General features: G+C 38.9%; 1 protein-coding gene across 1 annotated transcript in view; it reads left to right on the plus strand.

The window, feature by feature from the left end:
• MYO3A (myosin IIIA) overlaps positions 1–24,738 on the plus strand; it is a 214,428-nt gene that overhangs the window by 108,301 nt on the left and 81,389 nt on the right. Inside the window, exons 16-18 of the mRNA XM_029955278.1 lie at positions 11,725–11,851; positions 16,104–16,314; positions 19,348–19,495. Of these exons, the coding sequence (XP_029811138.1) occupies positions 11,725–11,851; positions 16,104–16,314; positions 19,348–19,495 (486 nt within the window). The remainder of the gene's footprint in view (positions 1–11,724; positions 11,852–16,103; positions 16,315–19,347; positions 19,496–24,738) is intronic.

A 24,738-nucleotide genomic window follows, 5' to 3' on the forward strand; every position in this document is an offset into this window, starting at 1 on the left:
ATTCTTTTGTGTACTTAGAGCATCTAAGACTTAGAGTCTAAGTCAGTATTAATCAGGAATGATTATAACTTGTCTCCCTGGCTTGTTTCTGATTTTAAGTAAAATGGTATTCAGAACATTTTTCACAATAATTTCCTTTTATTGCTGCTTTGCTTAGGGCTGTTATTAGAAATCCTGCAGAATTTTATCAAATGCCTTTTTATCATCAATTGACATCATATTTTTCTGCAACTTGTTGATATCTATCATGTTGATAGATTTCTTAGTATGTAAGTATCCTTACATGTCTGGAATAAATCTAATGTAATTAAATGGTGCCTCTCTTTAGATAAATTTCTGGATTCCATGCCCTGGTGTTTTATTTAGAATTTTGGCATGTATGTTCATCAGTGATATTTATCTATTGTTTTAGTTTTCTTTTATATCGTTATCAGATTTGCATATTAAAGTTAGGCCAGTGAGCTTTTTAATCTTTTTTCTTTGGCCTATAAAAGTTTAAATCAGAGTTAAAATTAGCTCCCAGTGTCTCTGAAGACATAAAGCACCTGCACACAGATACCTAGGTCCTATGCTATGTAGGAGTTTCCATGGAAGGGACCTGGTCAGCTGGACCTTTTACAAGCACCCAGGTTATTTCTATTATTAGAGAAAATTGGGAATCAGTGGCTTTTAAAATTTTGGATTAAGGTTAGATAAAACTCAGCCTTCTGTGCCTCTGGTCCTGGGCCTGCTTCGGATTCTGTGTCTCCCTCTCTCTCTGGCCCTCCCCTGCTCATGCTGTCTCTCTCTGTTTCCCCAAAATAAATAAAACATAAAAAGAAATTTTAAGTTCTGAATTGGCATTACTGCCCTGTTTCTAGATGAATAAATTAGCTGTAGAGAGAGGTGGGTAAGAGGTTGAGCCTTCATAGGGAACTAGCAGGCTGTTTCCTGGGCTAACCAGGGAGAAATAACCGCTTCTGGGATCAGAGAGGAAGTATTACCATGACTTTCCTCGAAGAGTTTTTGCCAGACAACTGTGAATTTCAGGGACAAGAGGAAAACAATATTGTAGACTCGATAGCAGACCAAAGTGGAATCTGTCCTTAGGCAGATTCTTTAATCACAAGGATTCTTGAGCTGAAATTGAGTAACTTTGTGGCTTAGAAGTATAGACTTCAACTTGAGCATCTTCGCTTCTGAACCATGCATTTTTTCTGTATATTCACAGACCCTGCCTGGAACTCTGGGCTTCCAGCTCAGGCTGTCAAGTGCGTAACCAGTAAATTGCAGTTCCAATAGGGAAACTCAGTGGCTCTGTGGAACCTAGGCAGCAAGGAGATGATTGGGAAATTTCTCTCTGTTGATGCGTTAAATAGCTTAATGCTGTAAGTGGAACAAAGAATCCATTGTGTGTTAAGGCTTCTGAAGGTTTTGGACGAGGCTTGTTCTCCGCACTTGGCTGCAGTAGGTAACTGTGAAGACTTTCTCCCGGCAGGACAGATGCCCACTTCTTACGGTGGCCAGGGTGTGCGTCTCATTCCCCTGCTCCACCCTCACAAAAGAGCATCAGCAAAGGTTGGCGCCGTGACGGGGTGGATATATGAGGATGGGAAAATTTGCTTGACCAATGGCAGCCTTTGCCGGAGAGCAGGGAGAGCAAGGGCGAGGATGGCATAGGAGCTGACAATCAAGGGATTGTTCAGTGTGTAGAATTCACTGTGGCTGTCTCACGCTGTTTGCCCCTATGTGTGCTCAGAGGTCTGGGTGTGGCACCAGTTGTGCTGAAAACTGTGCTATTAACCTGATCTGACTGCCTTTTGGGAACAACGTCTCAACTGTCATATCTAGAGTCAGAGATAACCCTAATACATTTTTAAATAAAATAGATATTTTTATTATTGGTGAAACAAATGTGTTTGTAGTTGGTTCAGCTCTGGAAGCATGAGTTTCAGCCATGTTCCGGGTCCCTTCCTTATGCTCTACTTCTGACAACCCAAACATCATGGGTGAACCCTTGGGTCTCTTGCTCTCTGGCTCAAAGGACCAAGATCTTATCTTCCTCTGAGCTTCAGCACAGTGTAAACCTAGATTGGCTGCCTTGTGAGTACAAATAGGATGTTTGCTGCTCTGCCAGCTGGCATGATCCTAAATAATGTAACCCTATCCCTACCCTGACCCCCGTCTTTCCCTGGGCACTGCTGCTTTCTGACTCTGCCTGGCAAAATTCACATTCAAGTCTGGCTCCTCCTCTTCTGCTATGTCACTTTCCCTCCTTAACCCTGTCCCCACCCACAGCTTGTACCTGTAGAGACCATTTGATTTAAGCATGGGGGACAGTGGGGGGAGAACTCTTGCCTCTTAAAGCAGAGGGGTGCAGTGAATAGAGAAAAAGGCAGCTTTACCCTTTTCTCCAGTCCTTGGTCATAAGGTGAATGTTGCTCACGGTAGATGCTCCTTTGGACCGTGTGTCTGGCTCTGAGGGTGGGCTGGCTACGGGATGTAGCAGAGGTTAACCGCATCCCCCAAACTAGAAGCACGTCCTGCAGCAGGCAAGCAGCTCCTGGTTCCGAACAGGGCTGGCTCTCTTTGTCATTCCTTTCCTGGCTTTTTGTCATCACAAGAGCTGATCTTAGCAGTTCCCTCCCCCAGAGGTTGCTATCTTAGAAACAAGGAATCGTTTTTAATTGGTTTGTTTACTTCTAAGTCCCACTCATTAGAGGCAGGGTTTTACTTATATTTGGCTCAACCTCTTTCTCTTGCTTGGTAGACTTTATTTAGTAACATTGAAATGAAACTAGTTTTGGGGTTAACATCTACTGACAAATAGAATTCATTTCTTTAAAGCATAGTATTCTAAACCTACGCATGCTCTGTGTTTATTGAACATGCAAACGTCTAAACATATACCTTGGAATAAGGTATTCTGTTTCTGGAGCAAAGCACAATCGCAGCTAAATACCATTTCTTAAATTATTTTTTCTTTTTTTTTTTTTTTTTTGAGAGGGGTTGGGGAGAGAGAGAGGGAGACAGAATCCCAAGCAGGCTCCACCCCATCACAAAACTGTGACATCATGACCTCAGTTGAAATCAAGAGTCAGACTGCCCAACTGACTGAGTCACTCAGGCGCCCCACTGCTAAATCTCTTGTGGAGGCTGTTGGTGCAGTTCAAGGTGACTCTTCTAGGATGCGGTATCTCCTAGCTGAAAGCGGAGACTCAGAGAGTTAACGGGGCAGACTGTCCAGGTTTGGAGACATAGAATTAAACTGAGTACATGTTTACTTCCTTTTTATCTAACCCTGATTTGGGGTTTTTTGGAGGGGAGGGCCGAGGGAGAGGGAGAGAGAATCTTAAGCAGGCTCCATGCTGGGCATAGATCCCAGGGGCTGAGCAACAGTCTGACACTTAACCCACTGAGCCACCCAGGCACACTTGATTTTTTTTTTTTTAATCTCACTGGATTTCTTGGATGTGGCTTGTGTCAGTGGCTGCTTCCGTTCCATTTTGGAAAGAGGCAGCTTTCAATATCAAGTTAAGTAACATGATTCTCACATCCCCCAAGCACAGCTTGCTGCCTTCCCATTTCCCTGGAGCAGAGTGATTCTCTAAGATGCCTATCTCTCTCTCTCTCTCTCTCTCTCTCTCTTTTTCTCTCTCTCTCCCCTCCCTTCTCATTGATAGGTTTTGATAGCACCCACTATCAGATATGTCCTTTAACTATTCCTAGGGGTTACACTTCACTTGTGCATTGGTGAGTCAGCACAATGCAAAGGAATGACAGGCAGATCAAAATCAGATCTTCTCCGAAAATCACACAAATTGGAAATCTCTAAAACATTTTAAAACATATGATTTCCTAAGCCATTTTCCTGCCACGGTTTTAAAATAAATGATGACTAGTTTTATGATTCAATTCATTTAGAGACCATGTTTACGATGTCATGACAGGAAGTTTTGTCATTTGACTTATGTCTAAGATTAGAATGCTTTTTTTTTGTAAATTTTTTTTTCTGTTTTTTATTTGTTTTTGAGAGACAGACAGAGACAGCACGAGCAGGGGAGGATCAGAGAGAGAGGGAGACACAGAATCTGAAACAGGCTCCAGGCTCTGAGCTAGCTGTCAGCACAGAGCCCAATGTGGGGCTTGAGTCCACAAACCATGAGATCATGACCTTAGCCGAAGCCGGACGCTTAACAGACTGAGCCACCCAGGAGCCCCTAGAATGCTTTTTTCTGCTTTAATTTTGCTTACATTTCTTACAATGATCTAAAATTACATTCTAATACATTTTCTTTGGACTACAAGTTATGACTATAGTTAGGGTAAAACGTGTGTGAAACAAGTTTTTAAGCATCTTAAGTAAATTTCTGTGAAATGCTTCATTTTAAAAATTGGTTTGGGGTGGGAGTGAGAGAGGCATATCAGTCTTTTTAGTCAGTCATTTGATAATGATTTTAAAATAATAACTTGATACCTACTTGTCTTCATTCAAAATGCATAAAATAGGGTATAATTCTAGTATGTCATAACTCAGCCAACACCAATGACCTGAATGAAATGAATGATGGGACCCAGGAAGACAGTTAGTTAAAATAACAATATTTCTGTCCTAGGGAGTCAGCACCTTTTGGTTAAATTCCTTGACTTGGCTTGGCTTGTCTCTAGCTGCGCATCCTTAGATCAATAACTAAACCTCTCTGGTGTGAGTTTCATTATCTATGATACGATGACTAAAATTGAAGGCTATTTTATTCTAAATTTTGCAGACTGGTCATGGCCTCTTATTGCTTTAAGTATGCGTGAAGGTCCTCCTACACAGAGAAAATATTGATGTCCCTTATATAGGAATCAGCCTGCAAATGCTGATAGCAGGGTCTCTCCTTTCCTCTCATCAGTTCCTGTCTGACTGGTAACGTGGGCTCTGGTAGCGTCCTGGCCTGTGCGCACCTGTCCTGACCTGCTCCTCCCCATCCTGCCTTCTCCGTCCTTTCTCAGTGGCAGCACCAGCATCTTGCCTGTCCCAGGACTAGACGGGGTAGTGCCACACCCCTCAGCCTGGGCTGTTGTCACTTTGTCATGGTCCACAGCGATTCCCACCTGCTTTGAAGTTCAGGGACTGCGCTGTTTCTCACCACTCTCTTGAATAGAGAAAATTTTACTGTCACTTGATTGATGCAAAAGAAAACAGTTTGATAAAGTATTAATTGAGTTCCTGCTCTGTAGGTATTAGTGATATGAATTGAGCACAGTCGCTATCCTCATTGAGCTTATCCTCTGATAGAAGCATAATTTCAATAAAATGTAATCAATTCCATGAAAAGAAACAGAGAATGTTACAGAAACATGAAGTCCAGTCACTGAGAGGTTCTAAGAAGAGATTATAACATGTGAAGAAGGACGAAAAGAACAACATGAACTGGAACTAAAGTATGAAAACGATGGGGAATTCTCAGAAACCTACAAGGAAACACATAGATGACCCCACATAATGACAGTTGGCATGTCTTTATGATCCAAAGTTCATGGTTGACATTAGGATTCACTCTTGGGGAAAACCCAAGTTTTCAGTTCCTTTGGGCAAATACCACGGATCTCAGTTATCTGATTATGTGGTAAGAGTGTGTTCGGTTTTGTAGGAGTCTGTCCAACAGTTTGCATCGCCAGCAGCGATGCACGAAAGCTCCTGTTGCTCCACACCCTGATCAGCACTTGGTGTGGTCCGTGTTTTGGATTTTGGCCATTCATGTGCCGTGGAAACCCCAGTGGCTTCCATTTGCATTTCCCTGATGACATGCGATGTAGAACGTCTTTCATATGCTCTTTCATATGCTTATTTGCCATCTATAGTCCTTAACAGGTGTCTGTTAAGGTCTTTGACCCATTTTTTTAAATCTGGATTTTTTTTTCTCTACTGTTTTGAAACACGTTTTATGTTTTGGATAATAATCCTTTATCAGATGTGCCTTTCGCAAATATTTTTTTTCCAATCCAGTCTTTCTTCTCATTCTCTTGACACATCTTTTATTTCAATTTGTGCATCTAACAATCTGTGTCTAAGAATAGAAACAACTTTCAGCCTGCTTTGTTCACTTGACTCGAAAGTTGTCCTAAACAGACATGATTATGTTCTTTAAATGCCTGAAACTGTGTACATTTCAGTCTTTCAAATATTCTAGATGACTGACTTACTAGATGTCTTACTTACTGCTAGGGACTTTCTAAACTTCCTAATCATTTATCTAGAACTTAAACACTTCAACTTCTTAGCCCTGAAAAGTATAATAATTAAAAATTACTAATATAGATCAAGTTATTTTATATATTTGAATATACTTTGCAATCAAATTATGTTATGCTTTTAAAGATAAAATCATAAGCATATTATCAAATAAGTTTTTAAATTCAAGTCACAAAAGTAATTGTTAGATATTTTTTTACTCTGTCTCTAATATTATCTCAAAGGTTTTAAACAGTTAAGAATTAACATGTTGAAGATGTATAATATACCTAAATTGTATACATCTAACTCCATTTTAAAGGTTCCATTTAACTAATGAACTTAATATAATTTTTTTAAAAAGAATGAACATGTTGAGGGTGCCTCAGTGACCCAGCTGGTTAAGTGTCTGACCGGCTCAGGTCATGATCTTGCGGTTCATGGGTTCAATCCTTGCTTTGGGCTCTGTGCTGACAGCTCGGAGCCGGGAACCTGCTTCAGATTCTGTGTCTCCCTCTTTCTCTGCCCCTCCCCTACTTGCGCTCTCTCTCTCTCTCTCTCTCTCTCTCTCTCTCTCTCAAAAATAAGTAAACATTTTTAAAAAAGAATAAACACAGTCATCCTGAGGTTATCTTATTCATCAATTTAGTAAAAAGGCATTGATGCTGTATCCTTTGCTAGGGCTTTCATAACAGAGTACCAAGGCCAGGTGACTTAAATAAAAGAAATTTATTTGCTCACAGTTCTAGAGATTAGAAGTCTGAGACAAGGTTGATTTTTTTGTTTGTTTGTTTGTTTTTTGGAGGGCTGTGAAAGAGAATCTGTTCTGTGCTTCTTCTCTACTTTCTGGTGACTCCCTGGCAGTCCTTAGTGATGCTGGATTGCAGATGGCTAACCCTGATTTCTGTCTTCTTCTTTACATTGCATTCTTCACAGGAAGAGTTTTCATACTCTTACCATGTGATCGAGCAATCAAGGTCCTTGGTATTTACCCAAAGGAATTGAAAATTTATATCCACACAAAAACCTGTGTACTAATGTTTGCAGCAACTTCTTTCATAATCACCAAAACTTGAAGCAACTGAGATGTCCTTTAGTAGGTGAGTGGATAAATAAACTGTGGCACTGAATAATGAGGTGTTACTCAGGGTTAAAAGAAATGAGCTATCAAGCCATGAAAACACATGGAGGAACCTTAAATACACATCACTAAGTGCAAGAAGTCAATCTGAAAAGGCTATAGACTATATGATCCAACTGTATAACATTGTGGAAAAGGCAAAACTATGGTGACAGTAAAAGACCACAGGTGGCTATAGGCTGTGAGGAGAGGTAAATAGGCAGAGCACAGAAGATTTTTAGAACAATGGAACTACTGTGTGTGGTTCTATAATGGTATATAGGTATCATTATACATTTGTAAACATCCAGAGAATATCCAACACCAAGAGTGAACTCTGACATCAGCTGTGGACTTTGGGTGCCTGTCATGCTTCAGTGCAGGTTCATTGGTTATACCACATGTATCACTCTAATGCAGGATGTTGATAGTGGGCAGAGCTGGGTGTGTGGAGCGGGGACAGGGGCTAACTGGGAACTCTGTCCGTCCACTCAGTTTTGCTGTGACCCTAAAACTGCTCTAAAAACCAAGTTTAGGGACACCTGGGTGGCTCAGCCGGTTAAGTGTCCGGCTTCGGCTCAGGTCATGATCTCACAGTTTGTGGGTTCGAGCACTGCATCGGGCTCTGTGCTGACAGCTAGCTCAGAGCCTACAGCCTGCTTCAGATTCTGTATCTCCCTCTCTCTCTGATCCTCCCCTGCTTGCATTGTCTCTCTCTGTCTCTCAAAAATAAATAAAAAACATTAAAAAAAATTTTTTTTAATAAAAACCAAGTTTAAGGGTGCCTGGATGGCTCAGTCAGTTAAGCGTCTGACTCTTGGTTTTAGCTCAGGTCTTGATCTCATGGTCATGAGTTCAAGCCCAGCATTGGGTTCTGCACTGGGTGTGAAGCCTATGTGAAGATAATAAAAAAATAAAAATAAAATATTTTACTTATTTAAAAAACTATAATAAAATACAGAAAGTAGAAATATATAGAAATAATCCATATATAAATTCAGTATAGGAAATGATCCTCTCCTTTGGTTTCAGGAGCCTGTAAAATCCTTGAGAGCAGCAATTTTTCTTAGTTATTGATATATCCAGTATCTCCCGTAGTGCTTAATAAATAGCAAACAGATGCTGGTTGAAGGAACAAATGGATGGGTGGATAGTTGAATAAGAGATGCCGTACAAAACACTTCTTGGAAGAGGAAGAGTCCTTCTAACAATTATGTTGCCCGGGGTGGATTAACTCAGTGCAGAGAGAGTAGTGACCTTGCCCCACACATGTAGCTTTGGGTTGCTGTCTGCATAGCCCATCATTCCTACTCTGCAGGCTCAGAAGCGGAGCTGTCTAGGCTTCAGGTACAAGAAAGCTATAGCAGCAGGTGGACTAGGGTAGAGGGAATTGTGAATGCGTTTCAGTCCCTAGAAAGTGCTTGGGGAGTGCGCTCTTCCTGTCAGCCGCTCTTCTTCCTCTGTGGGAAGGTGTGATGCATTCAGTGAGCGGGGATACGGGATTCAAATCTCAGTTCATTCCAAGTCCATGGAAGGTTGTTTTCATGCCTTGGTAGTTCTGTTGGCTTTTATTTGTTTTTGTTTTTGTTTTATGCCTTGCTAGTTTTACATGGAAAATGGAAAAATGTTCTTTTGCTTATTATTACTATCAAAGAAAAATTGCTCTGGACTCCTTGGAGTGACCAGCATCAGAGATGATTAGTCTTTGTGCCATGAATGACCCGAGTGCCGGGTCAAGGTCATACCTGTGTCTGAGGTCAGGCCCCTTTAAGCTCCGTCAGTCTAGCTGCCAGGCCCGGTCTGAGCCAGGTCCCTGATTGGCTGTCATCTGAGCCTCTAACTGAACTCCAAATGAAAATTGTAATTACAGGATATCAAGGAGAGCCCCAGTCTAGAAAGATTAGGCAGTTCTTCTCATTTACAGTTGAATAAGAACTAAATGTCAATTGATTCAGCATGTGATTTTCTGTAATGAATCTCTAAATACTGTTAAAAATCCAACTTTGGAACTTACGTACCTGGACTTTGTAGTCTATAATTGGCAAACACACAAAGTTTTGAAGGAACACAGTTTTCAGCAATCTATGTAAAGGAGTATTCCTGGTGTTGTTTATCCATAAGGCCTACAGTTTCCTCAAGAAAACTACAGCAGGATGTCAGACGCTGTATTTCTTTCCCCACCTGCCATTAAAGCCCACGCGGGTTGCCTCTTTACCAGTTATGCGTATCACAGGTGGAAATTCCTTACCAGGAGAATTCTCTTAGAAAAGTGATTCACATCCAGCGCATCGTTTTTTCTTCTACTTCCAAAATACACCCAATCCATCGACTTCTTTACATCTCCACCATTTACTGTTCTGGTCCGCGCCACCATCATCTCTCACTAGACTACGGCAATAGCCTCTTGACAGTTCCACTTTTCCATCTGCTCCCAATCCATTCATCTCCACAGAGTAGGCAGACTCGTCAGTTTAAAATATCCCTGCTTTGAAATCTCTAGCGGCTTTCCATGGTGAATCAAATGAAGTCCAAACTCTTCATGGTGGCCCAGAGGGCCTGGCTTATGCTCACCTCTCTGGCTGCCATCACACTGCCCTTCACTGACCTCCAGCCCCACTCTGATCTTCCTCCTTCCCTCACGTAAGGCCCTTGACCTTGCTGGCAATACTCACCCTGGAATACTCTGATTCCAGTTCTTTTTCTTTTTTTAAAAAAAAGTTTTTTATGTCTTTATTTTCTTTTGAGAGACAGAGAGTGAGCGGGGGAGGGGCAGAGAGCGAGGGAGACCCAGTATCTGAAGCAGGCTCCAGGCTCTGAGTTGTCAGCACGGGGCCCGATGCAGGGCTTGAACCCACAGACCGTGAGATCATGACCTGAGCCAAAGCTGGATGCTTAACCGACTGAGCCACCCAGGCGCTTCACCAGTTCTTTTCCTAGGGGATTCCCTTGTCACCAAGGCCTCAGCTTCTCAGAGGGCAGCTTTCCCTCACCTCCCCAACTCGCAAGGCCCTCTCTGCCCTTTGCAGTCACTCTCCACTGCTCCTCTATGTGTTCTTCTCTTCACGGCCCATTTTGTTACTGAAAATGTCATGTTCATCTATTTGTTTCTTCATGCCTCCCTCCTACTGGCAGAACACCCCAAGGGAACCAAGATCCTCATCTTACCTCTGCTGAATCCCCTGTGACAGGAGCAGTGCCTGGCCTAAGATCTGTGTTTATTGGATGAGTGAATGCCTAGATACATGCAGATATATCTATATATTCATTCAACAAATGTATTTATTTAAATGCATGTATTCATGTGTTATATATAAATGAATAAATCTCCCTGAAGATTTTTTTCATATCCAATTTTTATCATGATTTGGAATGTTGGAGTGGATGTAATAATCATTTCTACTAAGCGTAGGACCTGGACTAAAATAAAGGCAGCAATGTAAGAAAACAATAAAGATTTTGTCTGTTTCCTGTACCTTACTGCACCTTGAACGTAGTTGGAATGACACCTGGAAATACCGTAGACTCCTTGACAAAATGCCTCCAGTGCCTCCCAGAAGAGTTGTGTGCGTGTGTGTGTGTGTGTGTTTCTGAATGTATTTTTATGTACCTTTTTTAGGGTTTTACTACTGTAAACTCTAAGCTGTAGTCCAGAGCTCTCAAGCCTGTACTTAAACCACACACATCCTTTGATTTTGGTGCCAGAATCTTCAGGTCTTTTTTCACTAGCTCTCCTTTACCCACACATAAAAGCTCACCTTAGAGATGGCCTCAAGGAAAATGAACATCTAGAAATGGCCACATTAAAAAAAAATTTTTTTTTTTAGTGTTTTATTTATTTTTGAGACAGAGAGAGGCAGAGCATGAGCGGGAAGGGGCAGAGAGAGAGGGAGACACAGAATCTGAAGCAGGCTCCAGGCTCCAAGCCTTCAGCACAGAGCCTGACGCGGGGCTTGAACACACGAACGTGCGATCATGACCTGAGCCGAAGCCGGACGCCGGACCGACTGAGCCACCCAGGCGTCCCTAGAAATGGCCACATTCAATCCAAAGTGTAGTATCACATAGATCCATTTTTCTGTGGCCTAAAGAATTATATTGTTCTACTTCCTCTGAGGGGAGCTCCTCATTTCTTTTTTTTTTTTATTCCTACTTGCATTCATAAAACATGTGTTTCAGCACTCACTCGGTAACAGTTGCCATGTTCACCTCTCGTATTAAAATAACAAATGAGATGGAGCCTACTTGGATCCTGGCCTACTCGGGTCTCTTAGTCTGACATCAGTGTCCATGGAATGACATTCTCCCGCTGGAACCTGGGACTCTTCCCCAGGCTGTCTCCCGCCTGCTCGCCGCCCTGCTGTCCTCCAGGGAGGGGTAATGTTACCATGTTCCTGGTATGTTTCAGCACCTTGGCAGTGTGTACAGCATTCTGGCTGCGATCTTGAGTGTTGGAAACATTGAATTTTCTTCTGTGGCAAGTGAACACCAGATTGACAAGAGCCACATTTCCAATCATGCAGCTCTGGAAAACTGTGAGTTTTATTATCTTCTGCTCAAAACTGAACTCTTGAAAAATGTCTAATGACATGCTTTACAAGTATGTCACATAGAGATAATTTCAAGCAATTGTACTGATAGAGAATCCTGAAAAAGAATACTCAGATTCAATTTGTGTAAAATGAAGTTTGTAAAGTCCAATATTTAAAACAGATCTTCATGCCTGCAAATTAACTGATTACTGCAGAAAACCTTCCTAAACACTAGGCTCTAGACTGTTTTAGGAGCTATTTACATTTCAGTGTAAAAACACAGAAAATATTACTAAAACTTAATAAACTGATCTGAAGAGTTAAAGTTATTACTTGATAGGTTTAGTATCTGTTTCATTTATAAGCAACACAGACTTTTATATTTATGTTCATAATTGATGAATTTTTATACTCACTCACCCTGGGTTGACTGATTTTACAACAATTTTCTATATAAGAAAAGTATAATATTGTATTTGCTTCAGACAACTTTTTTCTCTATCTAGCAGAGTTTAATGAATTATTCCAATAACTTAAAGTTTCCCACTGATCTTTTGGTGGCATAGCTTTTTTATTGGAATATATGCTATTTTTTAATTTTTAATGTGGACATATGCCTCTATAATTCCAGATTTCTTATAAGTTTCATATATAATTAGGGAATCATGATATAAATTTTTATTTATATATTTTTTCTGATTTACACTTAAGAACATAATGAGATGTTTTAGGGTAAATTCCAGAGGACCAGATACCAACCCTTGTAGTCTGGGCCTGTCTCTAGATCCGTATCACCTCCATCGCACTGTGTCTCTGGGACCAGCTTAGTAATTCAGAAGAACTGAGATTGGCATGTAATGATTGCCATGGGCTTGAGATCCTGTTCTGATTTTTCATGTATAATTAAAGTTAAATGACACAGAAGATATTAGACTGGTAGTATTTTTTTTTCTGGGCCGTGGATCTCCCTCCAGTCCATGAAGAGTTGGCCCTTCTTCTGGCCAGTGTGCAGCAGGCTATGTAGATCCTGGGCTAAACCTTCATTAAACAGATCCAATATTTTTTAGCACCGATGGGCCAGTAGTTCCTGGCTGATCTGTAGCTCCCAGAAGTCCCCAGTTATGAGATGTGGAAGGAAAAAAACAGAAAACCCCAATGATATATTCAAATCTCACCATTGGTCATAATTAGAAGAATTATTAGCAATGAAGAGAATGATGGAAAACAGAGATATTTGTAGATATGAGTATATACTTAGAAACTACCAAACTAAGACATGATCTTGATAATTGAGAACCTATTTCTATAATAGGAGACAGGCATATGGGTCACAAAAGGTTAATATTTACTTAAACATAGTTAAAATTAATTAAAGCACTTTCTGGAATAGCCTTTCATGGGGAATGAAAATTTTGCTAACTTAAAATGATTTATAATTAAAGTTGCAAGGGATTATCTCCAAACCAAGGCCATGTTTTCTGATGGTTTCAATCAGGGGGCCAGTTCTGTCTGTTCTATCTCATAAATATCTCGAATCTCATCACTTCTCTGTATCCCCATCATCCTCATGATGATGTTGAAGACAACATCACCTCTCACCTGAGCTAAGTAACCTCCCAATTGTTCATTCCGTATCAGTTCTTGAACTTTCCCAGCCATTCTCCACAATTCATTCAGAAACCACTTAATGCATGTATCAGTAGGTTCTTTCAATCTTTCTCTCCCTGCCTTCCTCCCTGTCCCTCTCCTCCTCCTTCTATCTTCCTGCTTAAGTTTCTTGATTAGTTTCCATTCCTCTTGGATAAAGATGATCAAGATAAGAAGTTACAAGGTATTATACTTAGCAATATATTCCCCAGGTAAAATTAATGCTGTAGGAATAGAAGTAGATGTATTAATCAATGGGAAACACTATTCAGAAGCAGATCCAAGCAGAATTGCCAGAAATGGCATTAAAAATCACTAGGGAATCCATGTAGTAGGAACAATAAACTGGCTAGCCACTTAGGGGAAGGGAGATTCAAATTCTTGTCATACACCATACACCAAAATAAATTCCAAATCTATATCCATTTAAATGCCAAAAACAATCATAAAAGTTCAGGACAAAAGTGCATTTATATAATCCTGAGATGAAAAAAGGCCTGAAGGATTTTATGTGCAGAAAACCAAAAGCAGACAGGATTTTTAATGGGTATTTGACTACATAAAAATTAAAACTTTCATACTAACAAAAGGAAGATAAATGAAATTTTTGTACCATACTTACAAGAAATATGCATAAGCTATGAAGAGCTCTTCTAAGCTTATTAGAAAAAGATAAACATATCAATGAAAAAAAGCAATTATAAAAGAAAACCACAAATTACTAATAAAAATATGAAAAAAGAAAGTATTTAGCTTCACTAGGAATCAGTTAAAAACAAATTAAAAATTAAGGCATTTTTTTCCAAATAGGCCATTTTAAAAATAATAATATATGCTACCCATGAAGTTGCATTAAAATTATTGATTTTTTATCTGGCTGATAAGAATGTAATTGATTCAGGGTTTTTGAAGAGTAGCTAAATAGTATCTATCAGAGGCTTAAATATGTTTACATACCCAGAACCAATTATTGATTCTCAGCAATTTATGCCAAAAAATCATACAAAACAGGAACACAGATTCATACACAAAATACTTATGCCCAGCATTCTTTACCGTTATGAACATATGGAAACAACCTAATATTTAAACAATTTGGGGCACCTGGGTGGCTCAGTCGGTTAGGCATCCAGCTTCGGCTCAAATCATGATCTCACAGTTCACGGGTTCAAGCCCTGCGTCGGGCTCTGTGCTGACAGCTCAGAGCCTGGAGCCTACTTCAGATTCTGTATCTCCCTCTCTCTCCGACCCTCCCCTGCCCGCACTATTTCTCTCTGTCTCTCGAATATAAATAAAAAACATTAAAAAAATTAAAAACTATTGACACATTATGATATGTAGCAGAATATTATGCAGCAAATTAAAATTATATTTACAAGCAATCTTTAACAAAATGAGAAATTCTTAAGATATTAAGATGAAATGTATGTGCAGAATAGTGACAATAAAGATGCCTAAAAGGGAAGAGATGCAGACTGTTAACTTGAAAAGTAAAGTTTCTGCAGTGGACTTGTATTACTTCTATAATGTGAAAAAAAATGTTTAAGTAAGGTCCAATCATCTTAGCCACATAGCCAAGAAGTATCTTGTCCCAACTAAAAATAAATTAAAAATGTTGAAAATAATTTAAAAGGGGAACTGATTTTAAAAAATAATCAGTTGGGGCGCCTGGGTACCTCAGTCAGTTAAGTTTCTGACTTCGGCTTAGGTCATGATCTCACAGTTTGTGGGTTTGAGCCCTGCATCGGGCTGTGTGCTGACAACTCAGAGCCTGGAGCCTGCTTCAGATTCTGTGTCTCCCTCTCTCTCTCTGCCCTTCCCCCACTCATGCTCTGTCTCTCTCTCTGTCTCAATAATAAATAAACATAAATTTTTTAAAATAAATAAAATAAAATAAAAAAGTCTGTCATGCAATAGTTTGGGTTAAAGATGTTTATTCAAAAATGAGTTTTAGTCACTGAATTTAGGTATTATTTAAAAGTCCCTGTGGTATTTAATTATCACTAAATATAAATAAATGTTCCAAACATCACACTGTAACAAAATTTAATTATTGAATATATAACTAAGAAGTAGTAGGATTAAAAAATATATATGAATGTCAAGATAAGGTTTAGGCTTTTTTTTGGTCAAATAAGATACATTGGTTTGGGCATATCCCTAAAGTCTACGTAATCTTCCAATTAATTTCTACATTTTGAAAACATGTATATGATAATAGTATCCAAATTATACCAAATTTATTCATTAAGCTTTTAAATTATTTGACATAATTCAGTGAAATCATGTTTGGCATCAAATAAACAACCACTGGCCTTTGCAGATGTTTCCTTCTGTAGTCAGTCCCGTTTGGGTTGTGCAGTATTGTAGCCAGCCTACATTTGACCAGTCAAGGAGAGAAAAGTGATCAAGAAGAGACACAGGACTACTCCTCAACAGTAACTTATTTTTACATTATAAAGTCTTCACGTGTTTATTTTATGCCATTGAAGAAGGTAAATTAAGATGTGTTCATCCTAATGAGTGGATGTTTCATCCTTCCTTGTGACGTCACAGGGAAGTGACGTCATTGCCGTAACTTTAACAACACGTCTGTTTATTTTTTCAGCTGCTTCTTTGCTTTGCATTCAGGCGGATGAACTACAAGAAGCTCTCACCTCCCACTGTGTGGTCACTAGAGGAGAAACCATTATTAGGTCCAATACTGTCGAGAAAGCTACGGATGTCAGAGATGCTATGGCCAAAACGTTATACGGACGTCTCTTTAGTTGGATAGTCAATCGCATTAACAGCTTACTGAAGCAGGGCACGTCGCCAAGGTCAAAGTTCTCATGGAAATATTTTTTTTCCTAAATATCAGTTGATGTAAATCTGTTTTCTAATTTATTGATTTGTGGGTCCCTTTGAAGACGTTTCTAATTGTTATCCCTTAATTATTACAGTTCTGTCTCAGTAGAACTGCTTTATTTTCTAATAGCACTTTATTATAAAAATGTTAAAGTCCTGGAACATAAAAACTGTAGCAACATGAATAAACATAATAGGAGATGAATTTTTAAAGTGACATCAATTTATATGTTCTTTTAATAGGAAGGTGTACTGTGAAGTAGCTGCCACTTTATACTTGCATAAAGTGTCATTTTAGCAGGTTTTTTGGTTTGTTTGCTTTGTTTTGAGGGATTGAATTAAATCTTGAAGGCAAAAGGAAACTTTCTGTTTATATTTTAACTCTCACTATAATCCTGTAAGGGTAGGATTTCTGACCTCCAATGACATTTGGCTCAGAAATGCTCTAAGTAAATAGTAAATGATACAGTGAATATACGAACAATACATTTATGCCCTCCTAGTACATCTTAGAAAGAATCACAGCCACCACTGACGAGCGCTCTCTATGTCTCTCTATGTGCCAGGGACTGTGCACAGATATAAGCCCTTCCATTTGCACTAAAGCTTTGTCCTGCCACAAATTATACAATCTGTAAAAATTTGCATACGAAAAAACAGGGTAAACGGCCACCGTAAGTCACCTCTGTCACCTTAGCTTACTAAGCATAAAAGACTATTCCATACACATTTCAGGCACGTAGTTCACTGTCATTTTTCCACAAAGATACCTACCACACCATAATATTATCCAGAATGTCTAAGAGATTATCCATTATTCCTCCATGTTCTTAACTCTCTATCCCCCCAAATTGCTTCTTCGCCTCCCTGCTAAACTGTAACCTATCTGGGTCTGCAAATCAGAATCCAATTTGCCCATTCTGACTTAACGATCAAAATAGTTTGTATGTTCATGTGTGGCCATCTGTATGATGCTGAGCTTTCAAATGAAAATGGGAAAATTCCAGAATGTTCAATATCTGTGTATTCCACGGACAACTTCATTTTGCTAGCTGTCATCTGCATGTGTGGGTCTAAAGTGATCTACTGAAAATTCATTTGCAACCTATTTCCTATTTGGTAACTTTCCTTTTCATACACTAAAGAAAGCCATCCAAATCTTAGATTTTCTAAATTTTTTATAGAAAGCTTAACAAACTAAAATGAGACCATTCATAGAGTTCAGTTCAATCTGTCAAGATTTACGTTAAGATTTCGATGAGTCGGTATGCTATGCCAAGCTTTGCCACTAGCTAGTTGTGGGACCCTAGACAAATTACTGCCTTTCTCTGCATCTTGTCCTCTTCAGCTATTAAATAAAGGCATGGAAGGACAAATCAGTGATCCTAGCTGTTTGTGCACATCGTGGAGTCTTTAAGGATCTCTTGAGGAATGCCTGGTTGGCTTAGTCAGTTAAGCATCTGACTCTTGATGAGCCTGCATCATTCTCTCTCCCTCTCCCTTTGCACCTCTCCCACTCTCTCTCCCAAAAAAAAAAAAAACTATTGAAACTATGTTCTTCACCCCAAAATTTAAAAAAAATTGATATATTTCTACATACCCACCCAAATATTACACATGGTTGTGATTCCATGAACAGACCCCAGTTCAAGAATCTCTGAGTGTCAGGGCACCTGGGTGGCTCAGTCAGTTAAGCGTCAGGCTTCAGCTCAGGTCATGATCTCACGGTTCATGGGTTTGAGCCCCACCTCAGACTCTGTGCTGACAGCTAGCTCAGAGCCTGGAACCTGTCCTCTGATTCTGTGTCTCCCTCTCTCTCTAACCATCCCCTCCTCGCCCTGTCTCTCTATGTCTCTCAAGAATAAATAAAAAACATTAAAAAATTTTTTTAAAAAAAGAATCCCTGAGTGAGGTCATCTCTAAGGTCCCCCGGGCTCTGACACACTTTGAGATGAGTTAAATATCTATCTCAGTAGGATTCTGTGGATAAGTTCTTCAAAGAACAATAATGTTGACTAAACCAGCATAAATTCGCACTTTCTATTCAAAATAGGAATTTTTAGAAGTCTTTTGATAGCTCTCCTTTCGTCAGTCGCATCATGCAAAGTGTCCTGTAACTTTATGTTCTGAGTTCAGTCAGGACTTGCAAATACCGAGAGCATCCTTCACCTCCCAGAATGCAGTTGGTAGCTGTCATTTCTAAATCACTTCCTCACACAACGCTAAGAGTTAACCTAGGTTACGTAAATAGTGAGCATGGGGAAATGTTTGTACTCTCCTTTATAAAATCTCATGAAAATAACTTTGCAAAGCATATATTTCTCAGGAGAGAGGCAAATTATTGACCAACTGTCTAGCCTTTAATGAACAGAGAGGTAACCATGGGAGGGTGCATGGGGGAAAAGTGCATTTGGAATATTTAATTATAAAATAATATTTAATTGCATTTTAAAGTATTTGATTATAAAATAAGCTCAAGTACATTTATGTCTTTCTCCAGGCTACCATTTATTCTCCATTAAACAATTATGAATGAATAACTCAGAAGTAAATAATTATTCTTTAAAAGAGGTGAAATATTTTTAGCAAGGTGTTTTAATTGACCTAAAGTGAAAGACTAAAGACATTCTTACACAGAATTTTTGCTTTTCTGGATGATTTTTATCGAACATATTTTTGCTGTCTTTGGAGGGCTGGCCAGGTTTTCCCTATGATTCATGACTCACTCAGGGCCGTGATCTTGTACTCACAAACCCGTAGGAAAAGGTATAGGAGTGCTTTCTGTAGTACAAGGAAAATCTTGTATCTTTCACATATTAAAATTGATGCCACCTACTTTATGTTCTATGGAGGGAAACATTTTTAATTAAGAAGATTTTTACTCTGTGTCTTGGTAGTAGTTTCTTAGCTAAATCACAGAAGCATACTCTGAGATACCCTGATTTACAATCACTCTTAAGAAAATAAATAGGGACTCAAAATAATGCCTCTTTTTAATTTTCCAGTGGGGATGGTGATGAGCTCAGCATTGGCATTCTGGATATTTTTGGCTTTGAAAACTTCAAAAAAAATTCCTTTGAGCAGCTGTGCATTAACATTGCAAATGAACAAATTCAGTACTATTTCAATCAACACGTGTTCACATGGGAACAGGTAAGTCGAGGCGCTATTAAGATGCATGCATGTGTGTGCTATGTGCAGAATTGTACTAAAGAAGCAAGACTTAAATCATAGATTTAAAGCCTTAAACATGTAGACAAAGGAAAGATTTTTCTTTTCTCCATGTCCATAGTAAAAACAAAAATAAAACCAGAACACAACTATGAGTGTAGTGTCTCAATATGAGATGCCCTCTATCGAAAAATCAATGCACCATTCTCCAAAACTTAGCAAGTCTGAGCCTTTATAAACAAAGAAGTTTCCTTTGGAAATGTAAGTAAGCAGATGTGTCCAACTGTTTCTCTTTCCTTAGACTGCATAGCTGAAACTCTGTCTGAAATTTAAATATCCATCTAAAATGCATTAAACTTCAGAATTCCGGTAACTAGGCAACAGAACACAAGATAATGGGTTTGATGCAAATGCCATGAAATGGCAATTTTGTCAGGGCACAATGTGTAATTTATGATTCAGCTTCAAAAATCAGAGACTTACTTGAATTGCTTTTGGCAAAGCTGTAGTGTTAAAATTATTTAAATTATTTGATCAAGTCTAAAAGCAGCAGTGGTCATATTTTGTATCATTTGGTGTCTGTCAGCTGTCTCCTGTAAATACTGTCACATTGTTTTGTGCTTACTGATTAGAACTGAAGTTTTTATTTAAATTTGAGATAAATGAGAGGTACATAAACCTCTTTAGATTCAAAATATTTAGGCTTCTTGAGAATTTACTTGAAAATTGCATTTTGAAAATACTAGTCACAAAAGATATTAACATTTCTTAGGCCAAAAAAGGGGGACAAAAATGTAAGGTTTTATCGGTGTTTGCATAGCTCTGATTTATCCCAGGATCTTGTATCATCAAATATCCATTCCTCTCTTCTTTCTCACTCTCTGTCTCTATCTCTCTCTCCTCTTCCCTGCTCCTCTCCGTTAGCGCGCGCAGTCCCTTAGCCTAGATAATAATGAGGTCTTTAAAAATTGTTAAAAACAAAAGCTTTTCTCCAACCTGCTTATCTCTGTAGCCATGGTCTCTCTCTTCCCTTCACAGCCAAGCTTCTTGAAAGCATATTCAGTATTCATTGCATTGTATTGATTTCTTCCCTACCTGAGTATGAGTCTGTAGCATCTGGCTCTGACCTCACCCTCTGTTCTGGAATGGACCTTCCTGATCTCATCAGTCATCAGTATCAGAAACATCTTAGTCTCTACATTATTAGCCTTTCTGTAATTTTCAACCCTGTTGACAGCTTCCTGTTTCTACAAAACCCCTCCTTTGGCATCCCTAATACCATCTTTCTGTTTCTCCGCCATGTTCCTGTTACTCTTCCTGGACCATCCCATAAATCAGTTACTCTCAACCCTGGCTGCATATTAGAATCACTGGGTATTTGAAAATCCCAGTGCCCAGACCAGTTAAATCAGATTTCTTGGGATGAGATCCAGGCATCAACATCTTCTAACGTTTCCCAGTCTATTCCAATGTGCAGCCAAGGTTGAGAATTATTGTCCTCAATGCTAACTCACAAAAGAGTTCTTTCCTCAGTCTCTTCTCATACTCACTAGGAAAGATCATCTATTTCCATTCTTTCCATCACCTGCTTCATGCTAGTAACGCTTAAGCCCCCATCTCCAGCTCAGCTGTCTGTTTGAACTCCTGGCCTCCTTTTAAGACAGCTTCCAAAACTATACCCAGAATTGAACCCATCATCTTTCTCTCTCACTTATATTCTTCCCCAGTGAGTGACATCTCTATCCGTCACTTACATAAGCCAAAAATTCATTTCATTTCTCATTACTGAAATCCAGAAAATTAATGAGACTTGTTCATGTTCCTCCCTCCTCTATGCTCCAGTAAAAATATTGGGTTTATATTTGTGCCTTTCTCATGAGGTTACAGACTTCTTGAGGTCAAGGATTATGTCTTAATTCATTTTGTATCTTCAGAGCTTGACATACAGCAAGTGTTCAATAAATATTTATTAAATTAAAGTCATCTTGCTTTACTTTTTAAATTTTTAATGTTTTATTTATTTTTGAGAGAGAGAGAAACAGCATAAACAGGAGAGGGTAAGAGAGAGAGAGAGACACAGAATCCGAAGACAGGCTCCAGGCTCTGAGCTAGCTGTCAGCACAGAGCCTGATGCCGGACTCAAACCCACGAACCGTGAGATCAAGACCTGAGCTGAAGTTGGACGCTTAACGGACTAAGTCACCCAGGTGCTCCAATGTCATCTTGCTTTAATGCCTCACAGTGTTCATTAAAATCTATTCTAACCAGAGCCTGAAAAAGTAAATTTTGTTTGTTTGGACTTTTTGATAGAGATCATATTAGAATTACCTTCTTTGGGGGACCAAGTGCATCTTCATATATATTTGCCGTATGATTAATTAACAACTGGTGTTGGTAGAATTCTGTTATTCTCTTTTGCAGGAAGGTTAGAACCTGATTTGATTGGAACTAGCCTTTAAACCAATGTACATATCTTTCAAAATTATTCACTTTTCACTTTTTATACAGTGTTATAGTTTACAGTTCACTTTTATAGCCTTGAATTTCATCCATAATCCTAATGCTCTTAATGCTTTTTGTCTTTGGGCTTGCTACAAATGAAACTATTGTGGAAGACTTTTTAAAATATCCTTGAGAGGCTTTCAAGACAAAACAACTCAAAATTGTTCCTAGCAAATTAAGATTTCAACCAAAATCCAGGATTATAAAAAGCAGTTTGAGGAATTGAGGTCATTCACAGTCCTTTCAAGTGCCTTGCTGGGGTTGCTACCCAAGAATCTCTGCTTCATAATCTTGTGGAACAGGCATTGGCAGCCGAGTGATCAGGTTGATGAATGTGTGATCCGCTGGATATGGGATTAGTCTGTGACTCTCTTGATTTTAACATGTGGGTGCACATGTTTGGTTTGGTTCTTTTTCCCCAACTCTGTCACTTCTCTGTGAATGCAAAAATCATAACTGAGAAATGCTAACTATTGCTGTGTGTGCTAGCTGTCACAGAAAGAGAACACACTTACACTGATTTCTATAAATGAAAAATAGCTATGAAGCCAAATCATAAATTAAGGTCATGGTCCCACTTTCCTTGGTCAAATATAATCACAGGTTTGACCTGAAAACTCCTTCATTCAATAAAGCCATGACTGCTTATCAGTAAGACATACTCAGTTTCATGGACATTCAAATAATCTGGCAATCCGAGCGAGACACAGGCTTCAGGCAACACTTTCACAGATTAAACAACTTCTGCTTCTATTTAAACCAACAAATATTATCCTTACTGGCAGTCCTGAAACAATGGAACATAAATAAATGTTTGCTGAAAATGCTTTTTTTTTATTTAGCCCAAGTTTAATTGACATGTAATATATGGTGGGACATTCCAGCCAAGTTGGTTATAAAGGTATTTTAAATATTGTTTTCTCATTTTTTCCATTAAAACAATTATCAACAGACTATAGTAAAATATTTTTAGTGAAAGAGTTTACGGCACTGACCCAATCAATAGTTTGCTGAGTGGATAGTTTTAAATAATACGTAGTTCCTGACACTTTCCTGGAGTTTGATATTTCATAATATTTGAAGCTTCCACATTTTTCCAGCACCGGGAGAACCATTTTGTATATATTGATTTTAACAAAATTTGAAGGGGAAATTTATATATGAAAATAATAGTTTGAAAATTAGATAATGATCTGGATCCCTGCCCCTACCTACAAATAGACCTTAAGAGTTCAGTTATAATCTTTTGCTATTCAAGACTCGGGCGTTCCTAAATGAGTTGCAACTGAAAAATGTATCATTTTCTGTCAATCTTATTAATCCCACAAATAAAGTGTTTATATGTCAGCCTTCCCTCTTACATCTGTATGGCATATTTTGACATGCACGATTTACTCCCATATTTTTCAAAAAGCTTTTAGTGAAGCAGCTGAGAGGGCAGCGAACAAGTTACCACATTTCTGATAAGGGAGCCATCGTCTTACACTGAATTTCCACAGTGACTGTGTAGCCAAGATTTTGGTTTTGCTTAGCTGTTTTTGATTGTTTTCTGGCTTTCTTCCATGTGAGAGAGAGCACAGCAGTAGACCAAGTGTGATAGAAAGCCTGAAGTTCTATTAAAAGAGTCGGGCTGATGCTGTAGTATTGTGATATTTGTCCTTTCTTTTAATTGTGCATTATGATACAATCATTGTGGTGTGGAACATGCAAGATAAGTGAACCCTGTTCCCTAGAAATTCGGGTTTCCACTCAAGGGAAATGAACAACCCACCACTAAAGAGTCACCAGGGGGCATGAGTTTGAGTTGGAGCAAATGCCACTGTTCTTTAGGACCATTAGGCAGCCAAGACCTAGGTATCCTATGACACGTTGTTCTAGAATCCTGAAGATTCACTCTACTTGCTTATGCTCCTCCTTATACCTAGGGTGAGCTTTCTTATCCATTAGTGCGGGACATCTTGCTGGCTATTAACTGAAGTTTTTAAAGTGAGCTATTAATATTTGTTATATATATATAACAGCTTATCCTCATACAGATAGATATATATATACACCCGTGGGTTTAAAATTAAAAGTTAGAAGTCGTTTTCAAAGTGGAAAACCACTTACAGCACATAATGGAGACAATAATGGCAATTATGGCTCCAACTTCTCTTGCAGAAAGCGATGTGTATGACTTTCATCTCCAGCTGTTCATATCTCAAAGTTTGAAGCTTTTGAAATTCTGAATATGGGCCTCAACACATAATTTGTGGCAATTACAAAGAAGAAAAATCCCCTCATTGTACAGTATCTACACTTTCAACTTTTTTTTACATTACAAAGTAAAAAAAAAAATCAGTCGTTGGATTAAAAAAAAACTGTGTGGGCAAACCCTTTATAAATGCCTTCAAATTGTTTTGCTTACAAAGTATGAATTTTTATTTCATATCCAGATTTCTTCCCTATGAAACAAACCATATGTGTGCAATGGTGGGAGCATTTGTCTTTTTTTTTAGCTCTCCAAGTGATAAAAGCCAATTTGTAGGCATTTTCTTAAAACATTAAAGCAGTCATGCATTAAGAAAGCCATGCATTTAAGAAACCCTAGATACAAAAAGTCTTGCATGCAAGTGCTCGGCTATGTTTTGGTTACCGTTTGAGATCACATACAAACGTAAGTGATCACATCCTAAGTGAGTCCCCGTGTCCCCCTTATCCCTTGCTTTACGCCTGTGCTGCAC

The sequence above is a fragment of the Suricata suricatta genome, chromosome 10 (assembly GCF_006229205.1).
Source record: "Suricata suricatta isolate VVHF042 chromosome 10, meerkat_22Aug2017_6uvM2_HiC, whole genome shotgun sequence".
NCBI classification, from domain to species: Eukaryota; Metazoa; Chordata; class Mammalia; order Carnivora; family Herpestidae; genus Suricata; species Suricata suricatta.